At 37.4% G+C, this 26214-nt stretch overlaps 1 protein-coding gene across 5 annotated transcripts in view; it reads right to left on the bottom strand.

Moving 5' to 3' along the window:
* LOC122816448 (alpha-1,6-mannosylglycoprotein 6-beta-N-acetylglucosaminyltransferase B-like) overlaps positions 1-26214 on the bottom strand; it is a 950232-nt gene that overhangs the window by 291314 nt on the left and 632704 nt on the right. For all 5 annotated transcript variants that reach the window (XM_044089252.1, XM_044089250.1, XM_044089253.1 and 2 more), the window contains one exon: positions 20209-20339. In XM_044089252.1, coding sequence (XP_043945187.1) covers positions 20209-20339 — 131 coding nt within the window. The remainder of the gene's footprint in view (positions 1-20208; positions 20340-26214) is intronic.

The following is a 26214-nucleotide window of genomic DNA, read 5'->3' as shown; positions in this document are numbered from 1 at the left end:
TAGAGATTGTATCCCCAAAGGAAATTTCCTCAGCAGGAATATCTGGGCTATTAGAGTTCTCTTCCTCTGACCCATAGGCTAAAGGAGAAGGTGTATGAGTAGAATAAGGAAGTGATTCTTCATCAGCATCCAGCTCTTCTTCAGAAGAATTCACTTCCTTGGGCCTTTTAAGTGGAGAAGAGGACCAAGAAGAAGCAGGAACCAAAACCCCTCGTGGTGGCCTTAATGACAGTAAAGTATTAAATAACCACTGAGTAAAGGCCTGCCACTCATTTTGTGGATCCCTAGGAGAAGAAGAAACATGTTTAGTTTTCTGTTTCTTTTTTAAGAGAACACCCATCCTAGAAGACTGAGAAGGCTCTGACTCAGGACTGCATTCAACAACCATAGTAGGGACTTCTTCCCTACTAAGAAACTGCGGAGCCCCCTTGACCCCTCAGAAACAATCAACCTTGGTTCTCCCTGAATGTCCAAAATGGATGCCTGCAAAGCCTCATCAGACGTGCTGCCTGCCAGATCCTTGCTGGCCTCCAACCCGGACATGGCAGAGAAATCCACAATACAGTCAGATGAGCCTATGGGTTTGTAACAACCATGGGAAAAACACCCAACAGAGACTGGTCATCAGAAGATTCCTGTCTTACCTTTTTCACTTTCTTCTTTCCTGATGCCTGACCGTCTGGGCGGGAAGTTTCTTCCATTCTATCTTTAAAAAGAAGCTTAAGATGCTGGTTCTCAAGATACAATGAAAGTGAAGAAAGCCTACTATGAAGAGTTTTCAGGACAAACGTCTGACAAATCGAACAATGAGTATGGTCATGAGAAGCTCCTAGGCAAAAAAGGCACTTATTATGGTGGTCTTTATGGGGAATCTGTCTCCCACACTGACATTTACTCTTCCTGGATGACATTAACCCCAAACAGCACAAAAAAGTCAAGAAAAAAGAACAAAACCATACTGGATACTTCTCTGCAATGGTGAGGACTTCAAACAGCAATAATCATGAAAATGTAATAAAAATGGCAGAAAACAGATGCAGGCAAACAGACCGATGGTTTGAAACAACGTTTGGACTGGCGGCAAGGAAGTTCTGAGGATGGTACACCTGAATCTCACCTTTATGCCCTATGCTACACAAGGAGAATTTGGCTGACATTCAGCGTACATTAAAGTAAGCAATGCTACGCTTTGGTGTGTGTGTGTGTGTGTGTGTGTGTGTGTGTGTGTGTGTGTGTGTGTGTGTGTGTGTGTGTGTGTGTGTGTGTGTGTGTGTCTGTTTTTCTTCTTAATGGTAATGGAAGGAGGGTCCAATTACGAAGAATCTGTCAAGTAAGAATATTCACACAGAGTTTCTTTAAAAAAAATAAAAATTTATTTAAAAAAAAGCTGAGCAAATGACAGAAACTGATTTTCAAAAGGTGACAGAGTTCTGGAAATTGTATGTGTGGAGTTTCAAGGGATTGGCTGTGGGGCTACTAGTGCAAAGGATAGAAATGCTAGTGCTTACTGCTTTAGTTAAAATTAGACTATAAAATAGAGTAGTACAAATGTCTCACTGATGTAGAGAGTGCTAAGAATCAACGCATTGAAGATGTAAAGAAGGGTTAGTCTGGTGTACAACAGGGCAGGGAAATAATGAGAATCCAAAGAAACTTTGGAAATGTGTATTACGCTGCAGCAGAACATAGGTGTGTTGAAAGGGGATGTTAAATTAAACTGGTCAACTCCTTTTAGATACTTTAATAATGATGGTCATTCTAGAAGACTTAGATAAAATGCACGCAGTAAGAAAAAGAGACATTTATCATGGAATCTAAAAGAGGTAGGGAGAACAGGAAGGATGGGAGGTAAATCTACTGAGAGATGGCCTTCCATCTTCATTTCATTTCATTTCTTTGACAGTGGCCTTTCTTTTGACACTCACGTTGCTAAAGGGGTTAGAAAGACCTTCTACATTGCCCACCTGATCATGAAGGGATTCACATCCAGATCTAGTGAGGTCATTGTTCCCCTGTACTCTTCACTTATCAGACCAATGATCGAGTACAATGCCCCATTCGGGATGTATCTCACCCGACATCTACAGCAATTGGAGAGACCCCAAAAGTTCCTCACCAAAAGGATAAAGGGACTCCAAAATCTGTCATATGCTGCCAGATTGAAGAAACTCCAGCTCTATTCAGTCGCATACCGTCTGCTCAGAGGTGACATGTGCCTGACATACAAGGCCATGTCCAACCCGGAATTAATGGACATGCTCCACCTCAAAAAATCCAAATCCACCAAAACCACTAGAGCAAGCGACTTAAACCTTAGCACGGATATAAATAGGACATGCTGGAGGGATAGATTTATCACTCAGAGACTCCCTATGCTGTGGAATAAAATCCCGGTCCATGTGAGGCAGAGCACCTCGCTGGCTCTGTTCAAGAGAAATCTTGAACTGTGGATGGGAGATCATAGGTTTACCCCAGGAATCATCTCTGTGTCACTGCTGGACAGAGGCACAACAAACTAATGGGCACAGTATTTTTTCATATAAGAGGTGGCATAAGCCACAAAAATTTGGGCTAGGCTTATAAATGCCTTAGGGCAGATAGCCTAGTATAAATCTATGAACCTATAAACCTATGATACCATTGTAAACTGGGGATTTCAACAACAGTAACACCCAAGGTTAAGTTAGGGGCATTTTTCAAGACTTCCTTTTTTTATTCCAACCTATTTCACTGAAGAAACTATGCTCTTTTGTACTAATGATGGTACTGATGCTCAAAGGAGAACACATATATGTTACTCTTTTATATTCTTTAGGGAGGATAGTGGTCTGAGCGGCTGCAGTGGTTAGTGTTGCCTCATCACAGCAAGAGGTTCTCTGGTTCGATCCTCAGCTGGGGTGCCTTCTGTGCAGAGTCTGCATGTCCTCCCTGTGGTTGCTTGTGTTTCCTCCAGGTGTTCCGGTTTCCTTCCACATCCCAATGACATGCTGTAGGTGGATTGGACACTCTAAATGGGCCCTAGGCATGAGTGTGTGCATGTGCGTGCCTTCTGTGGAAGGTTGGGTGCCAGGCTGGCAACTCGAACCTGTAAAACTCCACTGCCAATCATGAGCAGACAGGTGATCCACTGTGGCGACCCCTAACTGGGAAAAGCCGAAAGAAGAAGGGAGGATAGTGGTCTAAGGGAGACTGTGCAAAAGATTTGATATAATAAGATTATTAAAGGGCAGGTAGTTGGGTCAGTACATTGCCTGGTTGCTTACAAAAGACTGAATTTCCCTGTACTGTGTTTTTTTGGGTGTATCTGTATCAGTTTTGTTTAGTACCAGCTAAGAAGAAACATATCATCAGTTACAGTTTATATTTTTAAAAAATTATGAGTGAACCAAGTGATGACTAAAAGAGGATGTGTGATACTTGATTATCACTGTAATAGGCACATGTTTATTGGATGCTGTTTGAGTCTGTTTTTTTTTAGAAATGTAATATAAAATATGAAAAAATAGGTGATTCCAAAAAGCAGCAGACTGTTGCTGAAAATGGGAAACTGTGATGAGATAGCAAAATATGCAGTTCAAATGTTTTCCGCATTAACTGAGGTAGAGTAAGAAATTGTAAAGACTATATTGATACAAAAAGTAAAGCAGTCTGACACAGAAGTGATAAGGTTAATCTGGATACCCCACATGTGAGAATTATGAACTGTGCAGGAATGACAGCATCATTCTCACATTAGAAAATTATGAACCTGGGGGTTAGTTGACTTCAGCCAAGAATCAACATGACAGCAACTGGCTCCTACCACCACGTGAAATAAAATTTAGCAAATGAAAGTTTTTCATTATTGAATATTCCAGTGTATGCATCTATTTAGGTATGTACCTTATGTTTATAATTTTCACATATCTGTCTTCTCTGTATATAAATTTGTTTGTTTTTCCTTTACTCACACTGTGATACAATCATCCTGGCTGTGCTACAATTGTTCCACTGAGATCAGTGTACTACCTTGACAAACAAACTTAAAAAAAATAGAATAAAATATTAACAAAAAATAAATACTGAGTTTCAGAAACAAAGAAATCTCTTACTGATTGTGGCAATGAGGACAAATCATTCACACTAGCTAGCTGAGAAGTTCACCTAGCAATTCAAGGAATAGGTGGCTTTTGCTGATATGTCACAACTGTGTTTTAAAAATAGAACTTTCTCCATTGTGATCCCCAGCTACTAAACACAATAAAAGTCTTATCATTTTATAGCATATTGGATATCTCACTGTGCTTCACCAGCTCCTGACAGTTGAATTTTTTTTAAATCCAAGTACTATGGTATATATGGTACAACCACTTGTGTTTTCTGACAGATTTAAGCTTGATAATGCTACAGGAGAAATCAGTGTCAATCCAACACAAGGGAATATTCTTCAAGGACACCGCTAGAGAAAACACCTGGGATGAGAAAATCAGGAATCCTCAGAAACCTCTAAGAAAACCCTTTCTAAAGCAACTTTTCTTCACTGCTGTTGAGATCAAGTACAGCTCTGACCCATTAGTATCAGAGGATGAATGTGACACTGAGGTCTCTAAAGTGTTTTCAGAACCAGATCACTTGAAAAGTACAATACCTTTGCAAATGTCCCTTGGGTTCCAACATTTTATTTTCCCTCATAAGGACAATGCTCATAAGTTGTTGTACTCCAAAGAGAACCAAACTTGAAGGGCAGAGACGGAATGACTCAATGTTTCCATAGGGCTGTGCCACCTCCATCATAATCTTTGCAGTAAGTCAGTTCCTTGAATCAGCATGGCTCAATGTTGTGGAGCATCTCTTGCTCCACTGTCACTGTGGGGTCATACATTATTTATTTTTTATATCTGGAAAATATTTATTGGACTATATTTTGGCCATCTATCTGCAATTTCTTTCTTTACAGCCATCACTTGTGGCAAATAGATCTGCATACGTGTTTGTGTATATGCAGGCATGTGTGTGTGTGTGTGTGTGTGTGTTTTTGTATTTGCACGTATGTGAGTGCATGTTTGTGTATATGCACATATGTTTGTGTGTGTCTGTGTATGCACAGCATGCATGTTTGTATATGCAGACATATGCATGTGTTTGGGTGTGTGCGTGCATGTGTGTGTTTGTGTGCATGTGTGTGTGTTTGCATGCATGCGCATGCATGTGGTGTGACTGTTCTTATTAGCTGCAAACAAATAAGAAGCAAGTCTTACTATATTTTAAGTTTATTGTAAAGTTTTCAGGTTTTATTGTTACTTTCTTCTACATTAATTTGATCATGGTTATTCATGTGGAGTAATCCCCCTAATTAAAGAGAAAGAGAAAGAAACTACATTCCTTCCTAAAGAAAATCTAAGACAGCTCTGCGGTCATCTGAGAAATCACAATCACCAAGCCATATAGACATTGCTTTAACAACCTGGATACTGTCAGGAATTCTGTGTAACCTCTATCAGGTGCCTGGGGTTGTTTAATGATAGTTTACAAGTTACTGGGTTTGATGATTGAATCCAATATTTCGGATTCAGAAGGCAGATGATTATATGGCAAGTTTAACAAAGGCACATGGCACCTAATTTTTGAGTAAGTTTACGGCCCTAATTATAACGTCCAAAGTTTCTTCACTTCTCCATTCACTAGAACCACAGACTAGAAAAGTGAGGAAGTTGTGATGCCTGTTGTCAGGTTGATGGGGATGTGGTACCATACCCTATGTCATTGGCAGAACTTATCCTTGACCCAAAGACATATCGGCAGACAGAAAGCATTTTTTTTAAATTGACATATGAGGAATACTTCAGTTCTTGGGCTCTAGAGTTTACCTTCACATCGCCCTTTTACAAAATGGTAGTATTTTCCTGCAGTTCCTGAGATTTAATGTGGGATTTAGGTGATCTAATAGCAGTGTCTGTCATTTGCAAAGCCCAATAAAGCAGTATTAAAGTATTAAACCCATTTTATCCATGAGTCTCATCTATATATCACATGTAGTTGGCCTCATCCTACATGACTCTGAAGTCTCCCACCTTTTCCAAAACAGCATTGTACATTTTATAAAATTAAATGCTCCAGACACTATGCTGACTTAAGATGGTGTGAGTCTTTTAAACTGAAAATCAAAAAAAAAAATCAAAGCTTGCTGTCAATCTATTAAATTACTGGCTCTGCATAAGAAAAATAAAACTATAAAACTGGCCAAGTGCAGTGTTGAAAGGAGTTTTCACGCTTGTGATCAGTTTAGCTTCAAAATTAAATATACATGCATTTTTCTGTCGACACAGAAGGTGGAAGGTGGTATCCCTTGACAATAAGCACTAATCATATATGCAGAAGGTATATGTATGTGTGTGTTAGGGAGTCTTCCTGGGAAATGATCATTCATTTCTCATTATAGGAGATGAAATGGAATGTGGCCCTGGACAATGAGTATATGTTTTATACTGCAGGGGGGTGAGGTGGGGAATTCTTAGCAGTTAGAATTTCTGCAGTTTACATGCTGGTGGGGGAATCAACATAATACTTCTGAACACTGTGCAAGGGACATAATACTTGTGAACACTGTGCAATGGCAATTGTTATTTGTTCCATTTGTCAGGGTTGTCAGAATTCATAGCTAAGGCTACTAGTATACCACCTGTGATGGCTAATAAATCTAATAATTCTTTCAGCCTGTACACAGCCACCACTATGTTATAAAGTCCATCGTGAATGTAAATCACATAGAATGACCCGCTACACATAGAATGACCTGCTATTTGTAGTGACTGGCTTCATTATGTACCACCCCCCAACATGTTTATTTTGGTTGCTTTGTAGTGCCTTGATGCAAAATGTTAAGTATACTTATTTTGTAACACTCATTCCATAACTACACTGGTAGCAGTTTTCAGCCCATACGTAAACTGTGATTTCTGACAGCAATTGCAGAAAGATGGTTTTGGAAAAACTGTATAAAGTCAGAGGCAGAATTAGTTTCATGGAGTCTCACCTTCAGTGAACTGAAACTGTGAGACCAGAATATTGAGAAAAGTTAAATATTCAGGCATCTATTAAAATACTTGCTTGTTTTTGTTGACATCAGGAACTCTGCTGGATGTACTGTAGTGATTAACTCATTTCACATCTTTCTCTAGGAAGGAAGACACATCCATTGTGAGCCAGAGATGATGGTTCTTCAGCTTTGTGTTACAAGTGATGGGGTACAGGCTACCACAACTGTATGGCAGGAAGGTGGTGGATAATGAAAGGAGGAGGATGCAAAGCACCTTAACTTCTAAGGAGCTACAGAAATTAACTGGAAAACAGACAGTTTTATTTCCTAGATAAACAATTGTTGGACTGTATGTGTTAAAGTGTTGTAGAAACAAGCAAAAGGAATGCTGTATTGCAGGTCATGCAAGAGATAAAAAGTTAAGCAATGAATACTGAATGGACATTCTGAGGGAAAACTGAATAGTTCCTTAAAAGTTAAATTCTCAGCTTATGAGCTCTACTGAAATACAGGGCTAAAGGTCCAACAATGACTCGGGCAACCTGAGTTTAATTAGTAGTTTATGAACCTGTAGGAGTTGATTTGAGGGCGAAGATGAGTAACTAGGTTTAACGTGCTAACCTTTGTTTACGGGGAGAGGTAATCAATGTGTGTCCAGGTATGCTGTCCTTGATTGAATCCCAGTGGGGACCAAGGAATGCATACGGTTGTTTTCTGCAAGGCAGCAAAAACTTGCATTGTGGCACACAGAGGTGTGAACATACATTGCCATGTTCAATTGCATGCATAACTTTGTGGGTGCTTTTGACATTTCAAAAGGGAACAGAAGGGCTTTACACACAAAACTCTGATTCTCATAAGAATGGTAGGTCTTACTTCTGGTTCACTAGGCTCGCAGCCTGGAAAATGAGTGGGCTGTAGGGGTCTCAACAGGGGAAATGAAAGGGCCCATTACACAGCTTGGAAGAATGAAGCTAGATGGTCAGCAGAAGTATCAGTCCAAAAAATAAACCTTCTGCTGAGCTGTTTTACGCTGAGAGCAATTTCTTGGTGCATCATCATCATCATAATTATTATTATTATTATTATTACTATTATCATCAGCATCCTCTTTTGGTTGAAACCCCTTGTTGTTACATGCTGAGATTGTTTTGTCTTTTTTGTAAGGCTCTTGAGACAGATGTTCAAATATGACCATGATGAAAGGAAAACAATATCTAGGTGATACTTTTAAAAAGAAAGCTAATAGCAATGCTTGAAGTTTGAATTATGCCCTGGCACATTGCCTTATGCATTCAGCCGTTGTGCCTGCTAATGTGTATGATCAAAATCTTCTAACTACAAGAATGCAGTATGTTCCAAATTAATTTTAAAATGGCAAAGAAACACTAAGCATATGTAAAAGAGCCATGCCTACAGATGTGCATTATTGGACTTTATGCTGTTAATATAATAACATAAGTCTGTGCAGTACCTTAGGCTACTTTTTCCTGTTTCTTTTCCAATTTCATATGAAAGGATCAAAATAAATATTTCATAAACTAAGGTACTATGCCTTTTCAGGCTTTGAGTGTTCTGTGTTTAATAAATTTTCTATGTGGGGGAGAGAAGTATACGGAAGGTCTCACAATCTGCTCAGCACTGTCATGGTGGTTTTTGAACCAGGGCTTTTGGTTCATAGTTTTGCTGCAGTTTCTGTACCACAAAGCTCTTTGGGAAGTGTTCAGAGAGACAGCAGTTTTGCTACTGAATTCCTACATCTCCAAGAAAAAGCAGTCCTGGAGCAATGACAGAGCCCGTTAATTCATAAAAGTAGAGCACAGAATTGCTTTCTTTTCCCCTGCAATTAATTTGGCTTTTAAACTGCTGGCTTGAAGTTCTGCATCTGTGTTATGCTTACATAAAGAGATTCAGACGGCCAACTGCCATGGCAAAGCAATGCTGGATTGTTGTTTTAGGCAATGCTGGGAAGGAAGAGGGTGTCAGGATGTGGCCTGGATGGGAAATTTAAGAAAATGACCACCACGAATGAAAACAGACTTTAAAACCATGTTTTGTATCCATGCAAATCACCCAATAGAGCAAAAGGGGCTTGACTGCAAATCATATCTGTACAGTAGGACTTGGGAGTGAGATCTGTACTTCAACAACATTAAAATAGTTGTAGGCAGAAAAGTAAAAGGTGTGACACAAACAGTCTTATAGCTTAGTGCCTTAGAATTCCTGGATGCATTCATGGTAACAATTTACATACCATCTGAAATGCAAAAGTTGCTTTTTTTATCAAGTGTGGTGGTTAACGTCAGTTTCTTCTGCTTGATGTCAATACTGTTATAGCATCACTTATGTTTAGGGTCACTTTAAGGAGTTTTGGGCTCCCCATGAAACCAAATGCACACAATACTCTTAAAAACAGTGTCTCAAGTGCAAAATTTTAAATGAAAAGATAAAGAGGGTGAAAAAAAACTCCAGTAACAGCAGATGCCTTTTATAACAGATTTGTATATATGCATAGTACAATGATCACGAAAGGTACTGCAGCCTTAGTCCAGGATACCTCCAAATGTATTTTAACTTTCAGTGAAAGAATAAGTTAAGCACACAGGTAAGGCAGAAGTTCAATGACCGTACTGAGCTAAGATTGTACAAATTAACTGCAAGTGCCTTGCCTTCCTTCTCAGTGAAAGTGGGGTTTTTTTGCAAGTAAGAGGGTTCCACATGAAAACTCTATACATGTAATTAATGCATATCAGCTCTGTATTACCTTTACTTGATAGCAGCAGACAATAAACCTATCATGTTTGGTCCTTAAATATATAAAACATTCTACCTCCATTCTGTATCTATCTTCCCCCTCTACCCTTTTATACCTCTCTTATCCCATCTTGAATGACTCCATAGATTTTCTCTCTCTCCCTCTCTCTCTCCTTTTGTGGGGGTTGTTATACCATATATACAGCCAAATAATGTCTGTCTCTGATAGGTGATAGTGGTACTAATTTAAAATATACATAAGTGATTCACTATACTTTTAAAATAGGGCTGAGTGCTTACAAATTTTCAGCTTCAGTTGAAAAACAGTTTTACAAATATTCAGCATCAGGATACTAATAAAATGAAGAATTTGATTTTTGAATTTGAATTTAATTTGACTTAAACAGAACATGCTGGAATGACAGATGTGTCCCACTGACTGCCCCTCCTACGAAACAGGCATCCCATCCATGTAAAGCTGAGTTCATTTATTACCCCAACCTAGACCAGTGGATGGAGAATAGGAAATTTACAGTGGGCCTGGCACCTATGTCCCTTATGGACAGAGGTAGCTTATAAATGCCTGGTCCTCAACGTCCTCCTTGGATAGAGGACATCATTATTATTTTGGGAAAACTTGGCTAGGCTTAGAAAGGCCCCCTGGGTCATTAGCCAAGTAACAGTCTATGAATCTATGAATCTTTGAATGAGAATAGCAGTGACAGCAAATGAAGTAATTTCACATTGAACAGACGTAGTAGAACAGACAGAAAAGTATTTGCTGCAGTAACTGTACAAATAATGAAATGTCAACACCATGCACTATTAGAAAAATACAGGCAAGGCATCCTTTGGTAGTCATTCTTTTATAGAAATCGTGCAAGATTCAGCAGGCCAGGCACTAACAAAACATTTCTAAGACATGTTTTGTCATTTAAACTATAAAGTTAAGAAATTTAGAGAAATAGCAGATGAAGTTAACTGTATATCATTTACTTTTCTGTTGGTTCAACAGAGAATCACATTAATCTGAAACAGTTTATTGCAGTCTTTTCCTTAATAAGCGCATAATTGTGAAATGCAAGAGAGTGAGAGAGTGAGAGAGAGAGAGATGCAGCAAGCAGTCATGCATTCATTCCTGTAAGCAGAAAACAAGGTTGCAAATATGCTTTTACCTGTTTTACATGGGCTTGTTCTACGAAAAGGAATTAGAAAAGTTGATACCAAATTGCTTCTAGTTTAACAGGTTTTGCTAACTCAATGAGGAAGTTTACTAACTACAGCAAAGTTAAGATTCAGTTGAGCTTTTTTTGACCTATAACAAAGTTTCTTATGTCAGCCATTCAGGAAGTGGAAGCTGAATATTGACAGCGTACAAGAAGATGCAGATGATTTGCTAAAAGCAATTTATGTTGGCAGCAGGATTTTTTTTTTCTGACCACTCTTGAGATGTTAAGTTCCAGACATTTGGATTGCTAGTTTAGGGACTGAAGTCCATTCTGAATTATAGCATTATTTTGTAAGCTACATAATCTTTGTATCAAAAATGGGAATATATGACAAATGTGTACTACTGCCTTAGCTATAAGCAATAACTGCTATGCCCAGATATATTTCATATCAGTGGTTTTTAACCTTTTTAAACTTGGGGACCGTTGAAAAATAGGAGAATTATGTTGGGGACTGCTAAGGCAGAAAAAAAATATTATTTATAAGGAACCAATTAAAACAATTGTTGTTTGAGCACTGTATGACAAAGAATATGAAGTCTGAAACTTCAGTCCTTTTTATGAGGAACAGACCAAAAATATGTGGCAAAAATCTATATATTCTGCAAAAAGCTGGACACTTGAGAGGTATGCTACCTACCTATCTCTTACACATACACACACACACACACACACACACACACACACACACACACACACACACACACACACACACACACACCATACCTCTCAATCTCTTAGCACAAAATATCTGGGAAAACCAAAAATAATAATGGAACAAAGCCCCAAAAATGGGGGGAGCTCTCATAAACTTATAAAGTTGCTAAATAAAAGGTATTGTGTTTTCATGAATTTTCTGGAGGATATGAAGTCTGAAACTCAAATAACTGTCATTATTTAGTGGATTCTGTACTCACGGATTTGCCACAATAAACCCCAAAAAACACACATTTTATTAGGAAGAGACTAAATATATGAGGCAAAAATCTGAACATTCTGTGAAAATCTGGACAGTTAAGAGACACCTCCCTTCCGCTTTTTATACACACACACTTACAGATCCCTACCCACCTACTTCTTGCATACACACCTACACACCTTCCTACCTACTTCTTACATACACACACACCTATCTACCAACCATTTAAACACGTGCACCCAACACACACAGACACACACTCACACACACACACACACACACACACACACACACACACACACACACACTCACACACACACCTCTTACTTGGCCGTTCGTGGTCCACATTTCAAAGGTCTTCTGGCATTCAAACTCTGCATGCACGGAAGACAAAGACGTAAACAGCAGACCACAAAACCAGGTTGCACACACTTGGCGCATCTGTGTGATTGGAAGCAAGAAGAATTTCCTTAAAAAGAAAAACTTTTTTTTCTTAATTAAAAAATAAGTCTTCCAGCCAGTGGGCCATAGTCTTTCATGAACCTGCAGGAAATGTCTGCCAGACTGAAACTAGTTAGCGGCCTAATAGTTAAAAAACACTACTTCACACTGCAGTATTGAAGAGCAGAATTATGACCAGAGTTATGACCATTAGCTTCCCAGATTCCACCCTCTGTATGCAGCTCTTTTTCTTCCAGAGTTGTCTTACCAACAGTAAACAAATCTTGGCTTATATTATTTTGCTTTCACACTCATACAAAAAAGCACTCATGTACACAGGCACACACACTCACATACACACAGGTTTCCAGATAGGGCTAATAATTGCCATGCCCCTTTTAATATATATTGTACACCTTTGCCACCAGCTTAACCAGTTTGGTACACCAAAGTCACAATTGCTAAGCTCTCTTAAATAAGCCAGCCATATATTATTAGTTTATGGTAACTGTAGCAAAGCACTCAATTCAAAGGACTGATGCCAACATTTATAGTTCACTAATATTGTGTACGTATTCTAATACACTTCAAAAATAAGCTAGCCAAAATCATTTATAGCCAAACAGTAAAACACATAACTTAAAAATATGCAAAACACACTGCTAATCAAATATACAGACAATTACATCAATCCTCAGGTAAACTAAAATAAAAAATTGATGTACAGAGTTATTTTCAGGAAAGTACTACCATCTAGGTGGTCTAATTCTTATATTCTAACTAAAAGGGTGACTGAAACTGCCCATTGCTAACTTGTAAATGTTCTTAGTAGCTGAAGGAACACAAGCAAAGCTATACAAACATGGGCTCATTGTGTCCATTGGAAGCAGTCTTTCTTTCTTTTTCTTTTAGTGATCATGCAAAAGTTCCTTAAAGATTCATTCAGTGAACAGACATATATGTGACATATACAACATCAGTGACTGAGTCGAAGAATACTGAGGATACTTTATCCTTACTTAATACTCTAGGTGAATTACTGAATGAGGGAATGCAACTATACATCACGTCTGGCAGCTGAGTTTTAAACATGTTGAATATTATCCATGATGACTGAACAGATATGTGAATACAAAACACACATCCTGCTTACAAATGATCCCTTATAAATGAGCATATGCAGGAATACAGAACACACATCATATATGCATACCACCCCAAGTGATAAAGTGAGTGCAGGATTACAGAACTCAGATTATGTTTCAGTATTATCCATAGTGAGTGAAGGACTTAGTGCAGGAATATATGTCATATATTGTGTTTGAGTATTATCCCTTGTGAGTGAGTGAGTGAGTGAGTGAGTGAGTGAGTGAGTGAGTGAGTGAGTGAGTGAGTGAGTGAGTGAGTGAGTGGGTGAGTGGGTGAGTGGGTGAGTGGGTGAGTGGGTGAGTGAGTGGGTGAGTGGGTGAGTGGGTGAGTGAGTGGGTGAGTGAGTGGGTAAGTGAGTGGGTGAGTGAGTGGGTAAGTGAGTGGGTGAGTGAGTGGGTGAGTGAGTGGGTGAGTGAGTGAGTGGGTGAGTGAGTGAGTAAGTGAATATGGGAATACACAACAACATGCTTTATATCTCACCAAGTCCAGGAATGTGAGAGTACTTTGGCTTTTGCAACTACCCTTGTGTCTTCACACTCTATCACTTACTTCCTGGGAATACCTTATTTAGCATCAGAATTTGACAACACATACTCTGAAATTTGTAGTTTTGTGATAGAAGATATTACAGTCAATAAGAACTGGGAGATTTAACAATTATAAATATGTTATTCTTCAAGAAGTGCACCAGAATGTAAATCATAAGTCTGTCGGCTTTCATAGTGAACACTGCTGACATTTAAGCATTGTTGATGATTCTGGGCATTCCTCACTGATCATTTTTCACTTTGTCCCTGGTTCTAGCTCTAAGACATTAAAAGCTATATCAGTCCTGTTGGAAAGCAGACTCACAGCAGAAGGCTTAGACTTTCTTGGCAATGACAGGTGATGGAACACTACTGTATACAACTATCTTATCAGAGGTTTTCCTTCCATATATGTGTGTTTCCCCAGGTATTCCTGTATTCTTCTACCACCCACAGCCACTCAGAACATGTGCTGATTGGCTGGCCACTCTAAAATATCCACATATATAGACTTTACCACAACCACTGTGGTTGCCCATGCCTGAAAGGGTCTGCAAATGGAGTGAATCAGTTTTGCAGTTAAATAAAAAAGAACCAGTGTTGAAGTAATGGCTCAGTTACACTTATCCTGCTTAGGGAAAGTCGTTGAGGCATTCATTATTATTTAACAACATAAAGGATCTCTCTGACCTAATCTCTTATAGTTTCTGACAACAAAACTGATGGACAATTATCATCACTAGCAGATATCTATCTCCCTGAAGGTAACATCTTAGTCAGGCACCTTTGTATACTGCCCGTAGGATATAATGCTAAGCCACAAACCACACGTAACAGTCGTGGCAGGCAAATCTGTAAGACCATTGAATGGCTAGTGGTACTTATCACACGTAAAGTTGACAAAACTGAAGGCAGGACTACTTAGGTCAGATTTATCAGAAATGTTTACAGCCAAACACAGCTACTGCTACGTGAGATCAGTATCTAAATCAGTATCTGGTTTGTTGTTGCCAACTTACTTACTGTCATACATATTATATGGTTCATGTTCCTGATTTTCACTCCAAATTATATGTTCTTTTTTTACTCCTATTTGCTCCATAACCTTAGACTGTGTACTTTAGACTAGGTTAGTTAAATATATTTTTTCAATAATTCAGTGGGTATCACTTGATAAGAATAAGCAACAGGACACAATACACCTTTCTGCCCCATGAAGGTTACCTCTGGTTTTTCACAGGGCTCCATACTGAGACCACTTATTTTTAGACTCTGAGAAATAGTCATTAAATAGCCAGATATGCCAAAGTTCTCCAACATGGTCTGGAAAATATACTCTTCATGTGGTAGTAATGACCTGACTTTTAAAGTAAATGTAGCATAAAAAGACTTGGCAAAAACAAGGATGGATTTAGATTGTAAAATAAACTGTCAAAATATAAAAATATACCATCATTAAAGATCTAGGAACAGTAGTAAACATTTTAAACTCTGACAAGTGTTTAGCTCCTAACGTCAGAAGGGCATATTCTATAGCTTATCTAATGTTACTGTTCATGTCTAACCACTCCATGTAGATCCAACCTAGTACTTGTAGCCTTCAAACAAGTCACCTGAAAAAGTATGAAAATGCACAATGTCTTACTAGAAGTATCATGGGATTTAAAAACTTGAATTATTCAGAAGGGTTTCAGCAACTGTTGCCATAATTGTTTTCTTACAGTTTAATTAAATGCAGACACTGCATAGTCAATAAGGCAAGGTGTAACATTGCTCTGTTTAAAAGTCATTTGGTACACATCTCTGGGAGAACTAACACCAGATCAGGACTATACTGCCCAACTTTTTGTGCAAGTAATCTGGAGAAAGCCTGAAATAATGGGGGAGTAAGGACTAAAAATAGAGACAGATTTTAAATATTGCTCATAAACTTAAAAATAGTATGCATTTTCTGAAGGACATGAAGTCTGAAACTCAAATGTATGTCATTATTTAGTGACCAATCCTCAGTGATTTGCCAGAAAACCACAAATTTTATGAGGAATGGACCATACTATATGCAAAAATCTGGGTATTCTGTGAAAATCTGAACAGTTAAGAAGTATGTCAGGGACCTAATTCTAAAAATAAATATGAATCAGAAAAATAGTGACAGATGTTTTCTAGCATAATGATTAAGCTTCCTGTTACAATCACAAGTTAGTTTCTAATTTCATTTAAAAATAGTTTTGACCACACAGTTAACCCACTCTTTCCTCCATTAGCAGCACCAATCAGGTCAGTTTGGTCCCTGACTAAAGAAGAGCTGTAGAACCCCTTTATGTCTTGTCAGGACTGTAGCTATATCAGTGCATTGTCTTCCCTTAAGGCTAGAGTTGGATGGTTGAGACAGTGTGTGATCATGAAGAGACACCAATAACTAGTCCCCTCACTATAAATGGCTGTGACTTTTTACAGCGACAGTTGGTCACAGAGAGCACATGCATGGGACCACACATGGCATCTCCCTGTCAATACAGTGTACCATTGTTTGGTGTGAAGTGACACCAACCCACACAGCTACAGCTTTACACATGCATGTGTAGGTGTTACACATGCAGTAAACTGGATTGCCAGTCCATTATCCTCCATTATGGGTGAGCCAATATTGATTACTCACCCCATCTCCCCATTCTGGCCACTCCACACTGCTATTGGAATATGAGTTGTGACACTCAGATTTCTTGAGAGCCAATAGGTCATGAGGTTGACAATGAAATCAAAGAATCTATTCCTGCACACAAAAAATAAAATGCATGTGCAAAGTACTACATACTGGAGTACAAGTCTTCAGCATCCAATGCAGTTGGCAGTTCAGCAAGATAAAATGTGTCTTATATTCATATGGTGGTGGCACCCTGGAATGCATCAATTTTTATAGGTGGAAACCATAGACATAGTAAACATTATGCATGAATAGTGCGCAAGGTAAAATCTGTATCTCAGCAGCAGTGAACAGAACATAAAGAAACGAGCAACCCAGAATATGTAACATTATTCTGAACAATTCAGAAGGGTATGGATAAGATGTACAATGCCAAACATCCAGCACTGCATTACAGTGACATTACAGACTACTACAAACCAAGCAGTAATGAACTAGTCTTGTTAGAGCTGGCGGTGACATATCCGATACCTTCCATGCACAAAGCATCCCCAAGCATAGACAGCACTACATATTAGTACAGAAGCCACACATTTACATGTATAGACATAGGTGTGTGTGTGTGTGTGTGTGTGTGTGTGTGTGTGTGTGTGTGTGTGTGTGTGTTCCTGGTTTGAAGAATTCACATGACAGTGTAATATGAAGCCATCACAATAATAGATGAAATTCACCCTACACACCAGATACAAGATGTCTTAGGCATGAAACAGACAAGCATATGATTCATGAGCAAAGCAACATCCCTGTATTCCAAATATCTGTATCTATATCTGTCTATTTATATGTGTCCATCTCTCTTTCTCACTATATATATATATATATATATATATATATATATATATATATATATATATGGGTCTACTTCTAAATTTTGAAGTTTCAAAAATTTGAATTTCTTATGGTCAAGACCATAAGATCGAGGTTTTGAAACTTTGAACCGTTTAAATGCAGATCACCATACAGCATGGAATAGGTTCATAGGTTCATAGGTTAGTACTAAGCTAACTGCTCTTGTGAGCCATTTTAAGCCTAGCCAATTATCCCTTGTAAGACTCAAACACTTCACCTTGTGTTTGTAAGGCAAACACTTTAACCATTAGGCCACCCTCCCAACCCCACTACATTTTCCTTGCTGTAGTGCGATCTCGGACTTGGTATATTTAATTAGCAAGGAGTATAGGGGGTGCAGGGGGGCTATTCCCTGCTATACAGCAATCTCCATTTAAATGGTTCACAACTTCGATCTTATGGTCTCGAAAATTTGAAAATTCAAAATTTAGAAGTAGACCCATATATATATATATATATATATATATATATATATATATATATATATATATATATATATGTCGACTTCTTAATTTTGAAGTTTCAAAACTTCAAATTTCTTCTGGTCGAGACCATAAGATCAAAGTTTTGAAACTTTGAACCATTTACATGGAGATCGCCATACAGCATAGAATGGTATATTTACCATTTTCCTTGCTGTAGTGCAATCGATCTTAAGGTCTCGAAAAAAACAATACTTGAAAATTTAGAAGTAGATCTATATATATATATATATATATATATATATATATATATATATATATATATGGATCTACTTCACTTCATATACAACTCATTTGACTGACTTTCATTTGACCGAGACCAAGTCACCTAAAGTTCAAATTACTGACAACCCATTTGACTGACTCTCATTTCACTGACAGCATACAATGCTGAATTTCAACATACTAGATTTTACACCATAGGCATGCACACTTACACCACCAGTGACTAACTCTTTCCAGAACTTAAAAACTACTTACTTACCCTCTTAACAGAATCCAGACAATATAAAACCAAAGTAGGTGGGGGGCTATGTCGCCCAGACACACCCTAACTATACATAACTAACACCAAGATCGCACTACAGTGGGGAAAAGAGCATATACCTTTTACTTGCCTTACAGCACTCTACACACTGCAATTACTGCTCGGAATGCACAAATCATCCATCATATTACTTTAAATACTTCCCATAAAAAGATAAAGAGACATGCCCACATTAAGAAATGCTACAGCACTATGCTCTACATGACTATCAGTATTCTGACAGTCAGCACTATAAGTTAAAGTAATTATTTTTATCACACGCAAGTCACAGTTGCAGGGAAATACACATCATGTCTATAGCTTAAAAGTCAGTGAAATGAGAGTCAGTCAAATGGGTTTTATATATAGAGATATATATATATATATATATATATATATATATATATATATATATATATATATATATTTACATATTTAGATATTTGGACTACAGGGACATTGCTTTGCTCATGAATCATATGCTTGTCTGTTCCATGCTCAAGACATCTTGTATCAGGTGTGTAGGGTGAATTTCATCTATTATTGCGATGGCTTTATATTACACTGTCATGTGAATTCTTCAAACCAGGAAAACTAACAGAATATCAAAAAATGTATAATACATCAATATTTTAATGTATTAATTTTTTATTTAAATTATGTTTGGCCTTTTGGCCAGTATGATCATTTGCAAAGGATGATGCCTCTTCCACCCCCCTCCTTCAGTCTGGCTGACCAGCTTAGCCCATGTTCTAGGCTTGCCAATATGGCCATGGCTGACAGAGAATAATCCCATCTTTAGGGGTAGAAAAAGGAGAATGGGGCATCCTGTTCCTGTGTCACTCATTTCTGACAGCAATGCAAGGATTTTTTGTATGCAATAGCAGATGTGCACCCATGAGCTCCCCTTCCCATGATGCAGTGATGTTTGTACTCCTCTTTGAGTGCATGTGCACACTGCAAAGCAAAATGCTGCTCTCTAGCAGCATTGTACTGCCCAAATACATGCCCTCCCCTTGGTATAGTCAGGTGGACAACAGCCACTTAAGCCTAGCCTTTCCCACACTAGCCTCCAGCTTCCCAGCTCATTTCACTGATCCTGTGACATCAGCATCGCATGTGACTACCTCTCCCTGCCCAATGGACTGCTATATTTTATTAATTTATTAAAAGTAAGCAAAGTCTTAGTGTGTGTATGTGTGTGTGTGTGTTTGACAGCATTTTAAATGTATCTTTGTAGTATATGCTGTTCAGTTTCAGACACCTCCTTTAAAATTATATTCCAGTTTTCTCATAACTAGTTTGTGGTAGATGTTTCTTTGATGTTACAAATGGAAGACAGCCCTTGATGATGAAAATACATTCTGAAATAGAAGTCACTGAAAGCATGTACCTATTGATAAATAAAAAAAAATTGATAAGGAAAGAAAAAATGTTCCTTTTATTCAGAATTGTTCTTTTTGAAATATTTTGATTTACGAGTGTCATCTTTGCTGCAAAAAACTGTGTTAGCACCTGTAACAATGCATCACTGAGTCATTCCTCATTTACTGCTGTATTTGGCTTGACTAGAACTAGTTCTGCTAACCAGAGAGCATGTTAAATTGCATTACCTGCCACATGAAGTCTTGTTTGCCATAGACCACAGCCATGGTGTTCACCTTCTCAGCTTGCACTACTTGTCTCTGGCTTTCTTCAAGCTCTTCTGACACAAATCCCATGAATGAATTATCAGGTGTGTGAGCTGTAAGCCAGAAAAAAAAATTAGTAGTTCAGGTGGAGATCTTCTTTAAGGACAGATAGCATAGTACATATCAGTGATAAGAGGGAATCTGAATCCTTTTTATCACTGCAAGCTGCATACAACAAAGATGTATAATATACACCAAAACCTTATCCCTTGTCATGAAGTGAGCATGGTTTTAGACACTTTGGGAGATTTTTTATCCAAAACACATTTCTACTGCATCACCTTATCTAAGTGTCTCACAATTCTCAGGGTTTTAGACACACAAGTTGGTAGAACTATGTCAGCATAAATTTGAGATCAAATGCCAACATTTTCCGACATAATATTTACATATTTGGGCACTGCAGCCCTGGACAATAATTGCATACAATCATTTCTCTCTGTTTTCAAAGCAGAACTCCCACCTCTTGTGTGATAACCTAGTTTCAAATTCAGTGTAATGTATTCCATTCTAAAAGGCATTTACGGAGTATCAAGACACCAGAGCTACTCAGAGAGCAAATTGCTGTGGGTTCTAATGACCTCTTCCTGCTGTTACAATGGGTGAGTTTAAGAAAAAGATGATATAGCTATTGATCATAAACTGTATAATGTCAAAGTAGCTGTTATGTCCTGAAAAAGCTTGCTCTGAACACTCCTTTTTTGCATGCTTTATCTTTCTGTCTTTCTTATGCTTTACTTGTTCCTTTAGTCTAATTTTAACTGGTTTATTCTTTACAGTTCATCACAGTTTGCGTTTATAAATTTTACATAGTTTTCTTCCTGGTCTATATGGCAAAAACTTCCAGCTGTGAAAAATTGACTTAATTCACAGTTACTCACATATTATTTCATCAATATACAACTGAATTAAACACTGGAGTTTTCTTCAAAGAACAACCTAACTATATAGAGAAAAATGGATGTATTTATTTTTATTTCTGGTTGCTCTGCATTGCATTTGTTTGAGAGTAGAATTAAATATCTAGTCTATTTTACTGCACTTGAAAACTGACCTTCATTACCTTTATAACGTTATTTCCGAAGAAAGCTCAGGTTAAGCATAATGATTTAGCTTTCACATTTTCTGCAATAACCTAATCTTGTCTTGTTTCTAGGCTACAGCTTGAGTTTTATTGCATATTTTATTCTATATATCCTTTGCCTTGCAGAGCCAAGCAAAATGAAACATATTTATAAATACAAGTGGCGGGTTAAGAAACAGAAAAAAACAGATGTGCTGTACAGGCAGGAAATAAGGAGACATTGTACTACAGCACAACTTTCACATGATCCCTAATTATCCTCTTAATTGTGGTCAAACAAGGCTTCTGTTAAAGAATATGCAACAGGACAATGGCTTACACTACAAATAAATGGTCAGGAGCAACGTGGATCAGAAAAGGAGGACAATGGCTTACACTACAAATAAATGCTCAGGAGCAACGTAGATCTGAAAAGGAGGACAATGGCTTACACTACGAATAAGCACTCAGGAGCAACGTGGATCAGAAAAGGAGGACAATGGCTTACACTACAAATAAACGCTCAGGAGCAATGTGGATCAGAAAAGGAGGAGGATGGCTTACACTACAAATAAGAGCTCAGGAGCAACGTGGATCAGAAAAGGAGGACAATGGCTTACACTACAAATAAGCGCTCAGGAGCAACGTGGATCAAAAAAGGACAATGGCTTACACTACAAATAAGCGCTCAGGAGCAATGTGGATCAGAAAAGGTCAGCAAGCTTTGGCTTTAAGCTGTTAGCATTAAAATGTCTAAAAATGGTGAGCTTGTATAAGCCTTTTCTTCCCAAGATGGAAATCTACAGCTTTGTCCCTTGTACTCGTACCTAAACCATGTGGTCCATAAACAGCAACAGTGAAAATTTGTAATGTTACTGCCAACATTTCATCTGCTAATAGCATAAATATCAACAGGACAAATCCCTGTGATCTGCATTACTGTGATACAATTATGGTAACTTAATATCCTCTGTCTATGGATGCCAAGTGTAATAACACATGCATATGATACTTTTGATCAAAACTGTTAAAACTGTAAGAAATTCTGTAAAGGCATTCAGAAATACAGTGTGAGGATTTATCATAAAAGTCATCATTTAGTCAGCTCAAATAACATAGAGGACTAAAACCCTGAATGTGACCTGGAGAACTGGAGTCTGATTATTGGCTCAGGTGTCTGTTGAAGAAGTAGAGGGATGATGGGTTTGTCTGTTGTGACAGAAGGTACTAGACTGGGGACACCCAATGCCACAATCAATGAGAGGAAGATCAGTATTACAAGAGGTGATCAGTGTGTGTGTGGGGGGGTATCTGGCCACCAAACTGATTTGGCAATACCTCTTATCACAAGCACATTATCTTGAAAGCAATTTTTTGCAAATTTTAGAAAATAGTTTTTATATAACTATTCATCAGATGTTCAGGTAATATTTGGTCACCTTTTTATAACTGCCAAATAAAAAATTCTTTCTTTTTCAAAGTCTAAGTTGGTTTGAAAGAGGCTTATCATTTTGTTCTGCTAAACAAGAGCTGAAATGGATATGTCAAGACTGAAGATTATAGAGCATATTTATTTGTTTTCCTATGTAGTAACTTTTTTTTACACATTCATATATTTATGACAGGCCACTGTCAACAGTTAAATAATTCTTCACTTGAAATGTATATCTGGTGCATATGAGCATTTATTTTAAGCTCCTTACATTTTTAAGTCTTATTAGTATTTTATATACGAAGATCTTAATAAAGAACTAATCTGTTGGTTTTCACTTTCATTTATAAATTTTTTCTTGTATTGATTGTTCTGTTAATTTTTTCATCTTGAAATATTCCTATTGCAAGACATTTTCCAAAATAAGTGAAAATGAATACCGTTTTACTATAAAAGCTCAGTGTTGAGATAACTATCATCTGCTGTATGCCATTTCCTGCGGAAACTGAGGTACGTGTACCATTCACCATCCAAGTTTCAGGAAACTTCCACTGACCTACAGGGCACACATTAGACATATTACAAATCTCTGCCTAATGATAACTTAATTGCTACAATATATAAAGGAGTATATCTGGCTTCCAAGGACACCAGAGGAAAGGACCAACACCATGCATGTATTCTACATGACTGCAGCCATGGCTTGCACCCATGTTGCTATTAGGGATTTTCTTGATCCAGAGGGACAAATATATATAAACAGGAAGGACTACTATTCATTGAACTGTCAAGTGGTCAGTAATGCCCAACAAATTTTCTATAATGTGTCAATGTTCAGTGTTTGGTGAATATCAAACTCATGGCCATAACAGAGACATTAAATGAGTTTGCTGTCACCAATCACCCTATCACCAAACTATCAGTTAGTAAGTGTTTTGAATACATAGAGATTATAGGTTTTCCTGATCCCTGTACAGAGATTAGTCCATAATTTCCTTGTCCATAATTTCCCAGCTTTATGATGAAAAGAGCTTTTCCCCAAAGAAGAGTGACACACTGACATTTTTACACAAGAACAATTATTTCTGGTACCTTGACTTTGCTGAATGAATTTGAGACCTAAAGTAGATGATAATACAGCATAATTTAAACATTTATGCACAAGGACTGGGTGTCCTCAAACCAGTCTAAAACAAAAGGAATACAGAGAAATTTGCTCAAGCCTGTCTCATAAAATACTTCTGAATTCTTTCCAGACTGGATACTTGGACACAGTTGGAAACAAACACAGCACCACAATATTCAATATGTGACTTTACTACAGCCTTGTAAAGGAGCATTAAACCTCTTCCTACATGACTAGAGATACTACATAGAATGTCTTGGATAACAGAATAGCATTTGTTTAATTGTAAATATGAAATTGTCATTATATTTCAGTCTTCAGTCCACCACCAGACCTAAATTCCTGACTTTGCTGTCATTACTAATAAAAAATATTATCAAGCCATAAAGAAATCAAGGATTATTTGACCTAAAGTGCAACACCTTAATTTTGCTGTCATTAAAGACTATGCTCTTATCTAAATACCATAAAAGAAGGGTATCCAGGAAACCCTGTAAATTAGCCTAATCATTAACAGAATTAATAATCACTCTGATTTTAGTATCATCTGCAAACTTGGTTGAAATCTTATTTTGAGATGGGAAGTCAGACAAACAGATTAAACAACAGGGGTCCAATAAGAGATCACTGCTTCAATCTTCCATTCTTTAAAAATATTATCCTAAAGTTTCACCATAAGTGTAATCTCAGTCAGTCTATGAACAATACACATTATTTTATAATGGTTGATTACAAGGTTAAATAAGATCTTCTTAATGTTTTCATGGGAAACAGAATCAAATATTTTGGCTAAGATCAAGTAGATCACAACAAAAGATCAACTTATATTGACTGAGTCCAGATATTTGTGATAACAAATGAACAGTTTAGTCAGACAAGATCTCCAGGATTTAACATAGCTCTTTTTTATCAAAGAACATGAAATTCCTTCAAAACATTTGCCAATAATAAACATAAGACAAGTAGAATAGCTATCTAATATATAATTTGAAAAAGGGAAGTATGACAGATGTTTTCCACATCTGTGGAACAAACCCCTCCAGCAAACCAAAGTGATATGACCAGCATAGGCAAGTTACCAGTGTTTTTGAAATTTTAGACAAAAAATAACTCCATAGTCTATCAGGATCAGCTGCTGAATACAGTTTAATTGTACTTAGTGTAGAAGCCACGAGATCCTGATTTATAACTGACGTAGAATTTTAGTTGTTGAAATCAAAACTGGATAAGGAGGAACTGTTATTTGACAAAGAAGAAAACTTACCTACAAATACCTGTACCAACAGAGATGCAACTGTGAATATTATACTGTCCTTGACAATACTAGTATCTGACTATGAATCTACCCTGCATCTCCCTGAGTACCTAAAGAGAGCCTGTTTGTTATCATTGGTGTAGGATGCTAACTTTTATTCATATTTTCTTCTAGTAGATCTTAGCAAATTCCTAACTCTATTCCTAATTTCCTAATATTTTGTTCTGCTTATGTTATTAGGGGTTATCTTGAACTTATGGGAATGGGCTTTCACTTTTCTCTCTAGCCTATTAGGTTTACCAGTCTGTCATTCTTTACAATTCTTTAGACAATTGGTGTTATTAGCCATCAGAACAAAACGATCAATATGAGAAGTAATATATTCATAAAAATGTCACAGCATGTTTCAACATTTTTATTATCCAAAGTCACTTGTCAATTCAAAATTTCTAGTTCATTATTAATACGTGAATCATCTGCTTAATAATATTTTAGTGTTGGAGAATTATGCTTTATACCAAAATTGTTTATTCTTGATCAAAACCTATAAATCTATATCTAGTCCTACAACAAGTGGCTACTAAATCATTTCTTAATCCAAGGCACATCAAGAGCATTGCCTAACCTTGTTGGTTTCTTGACCAACTGGGAATATGTAAGCACAACAGTGGATCTAACCAGATTAGAAATAATATGATTACGAAGGTAGTAGTTGTCTCAGGCTACAGTTGTCATTGCATCACCCAGACTGTTCACATGATTCATACATTTAGCACACATCCAACTGCGGTTGATGCAGACATGCACTGAGACAAAATGTGATATATATATATATATATATATATATATATATATATATATATATATATACACACACACACACACACACACACACACACACACACACACACACATATATATATATATATATATATATATATATACATGCTGGGTGAAGGCCATAAATGTCTTGTGTGTTGTAGAATGTGGGATATACCCTTGAGTCATAGGTGATGACCCTCAGTCACAACCCAAAGATAATAACAGTAATG

Source organism: Protopterus annectens, chromosome 12.part0, assembly GCF_019279795.1.
Source record: "Protopterus annectens isolate FY-2018-M chromosome 12.part0, PAN1.0, whole genome shotgun sequence".
Lineage (NCBI taxonomy): Eukaryota > Metazoa > Chordata > Ceratodontiformes > Protopteridae > Protopterus > Protopterus annectens.
The sequence above is the reverse complement of the archived record's forward strand: the minus strand, read 5'-3'. Positions and strand labels throughout refer to the sequence as shown.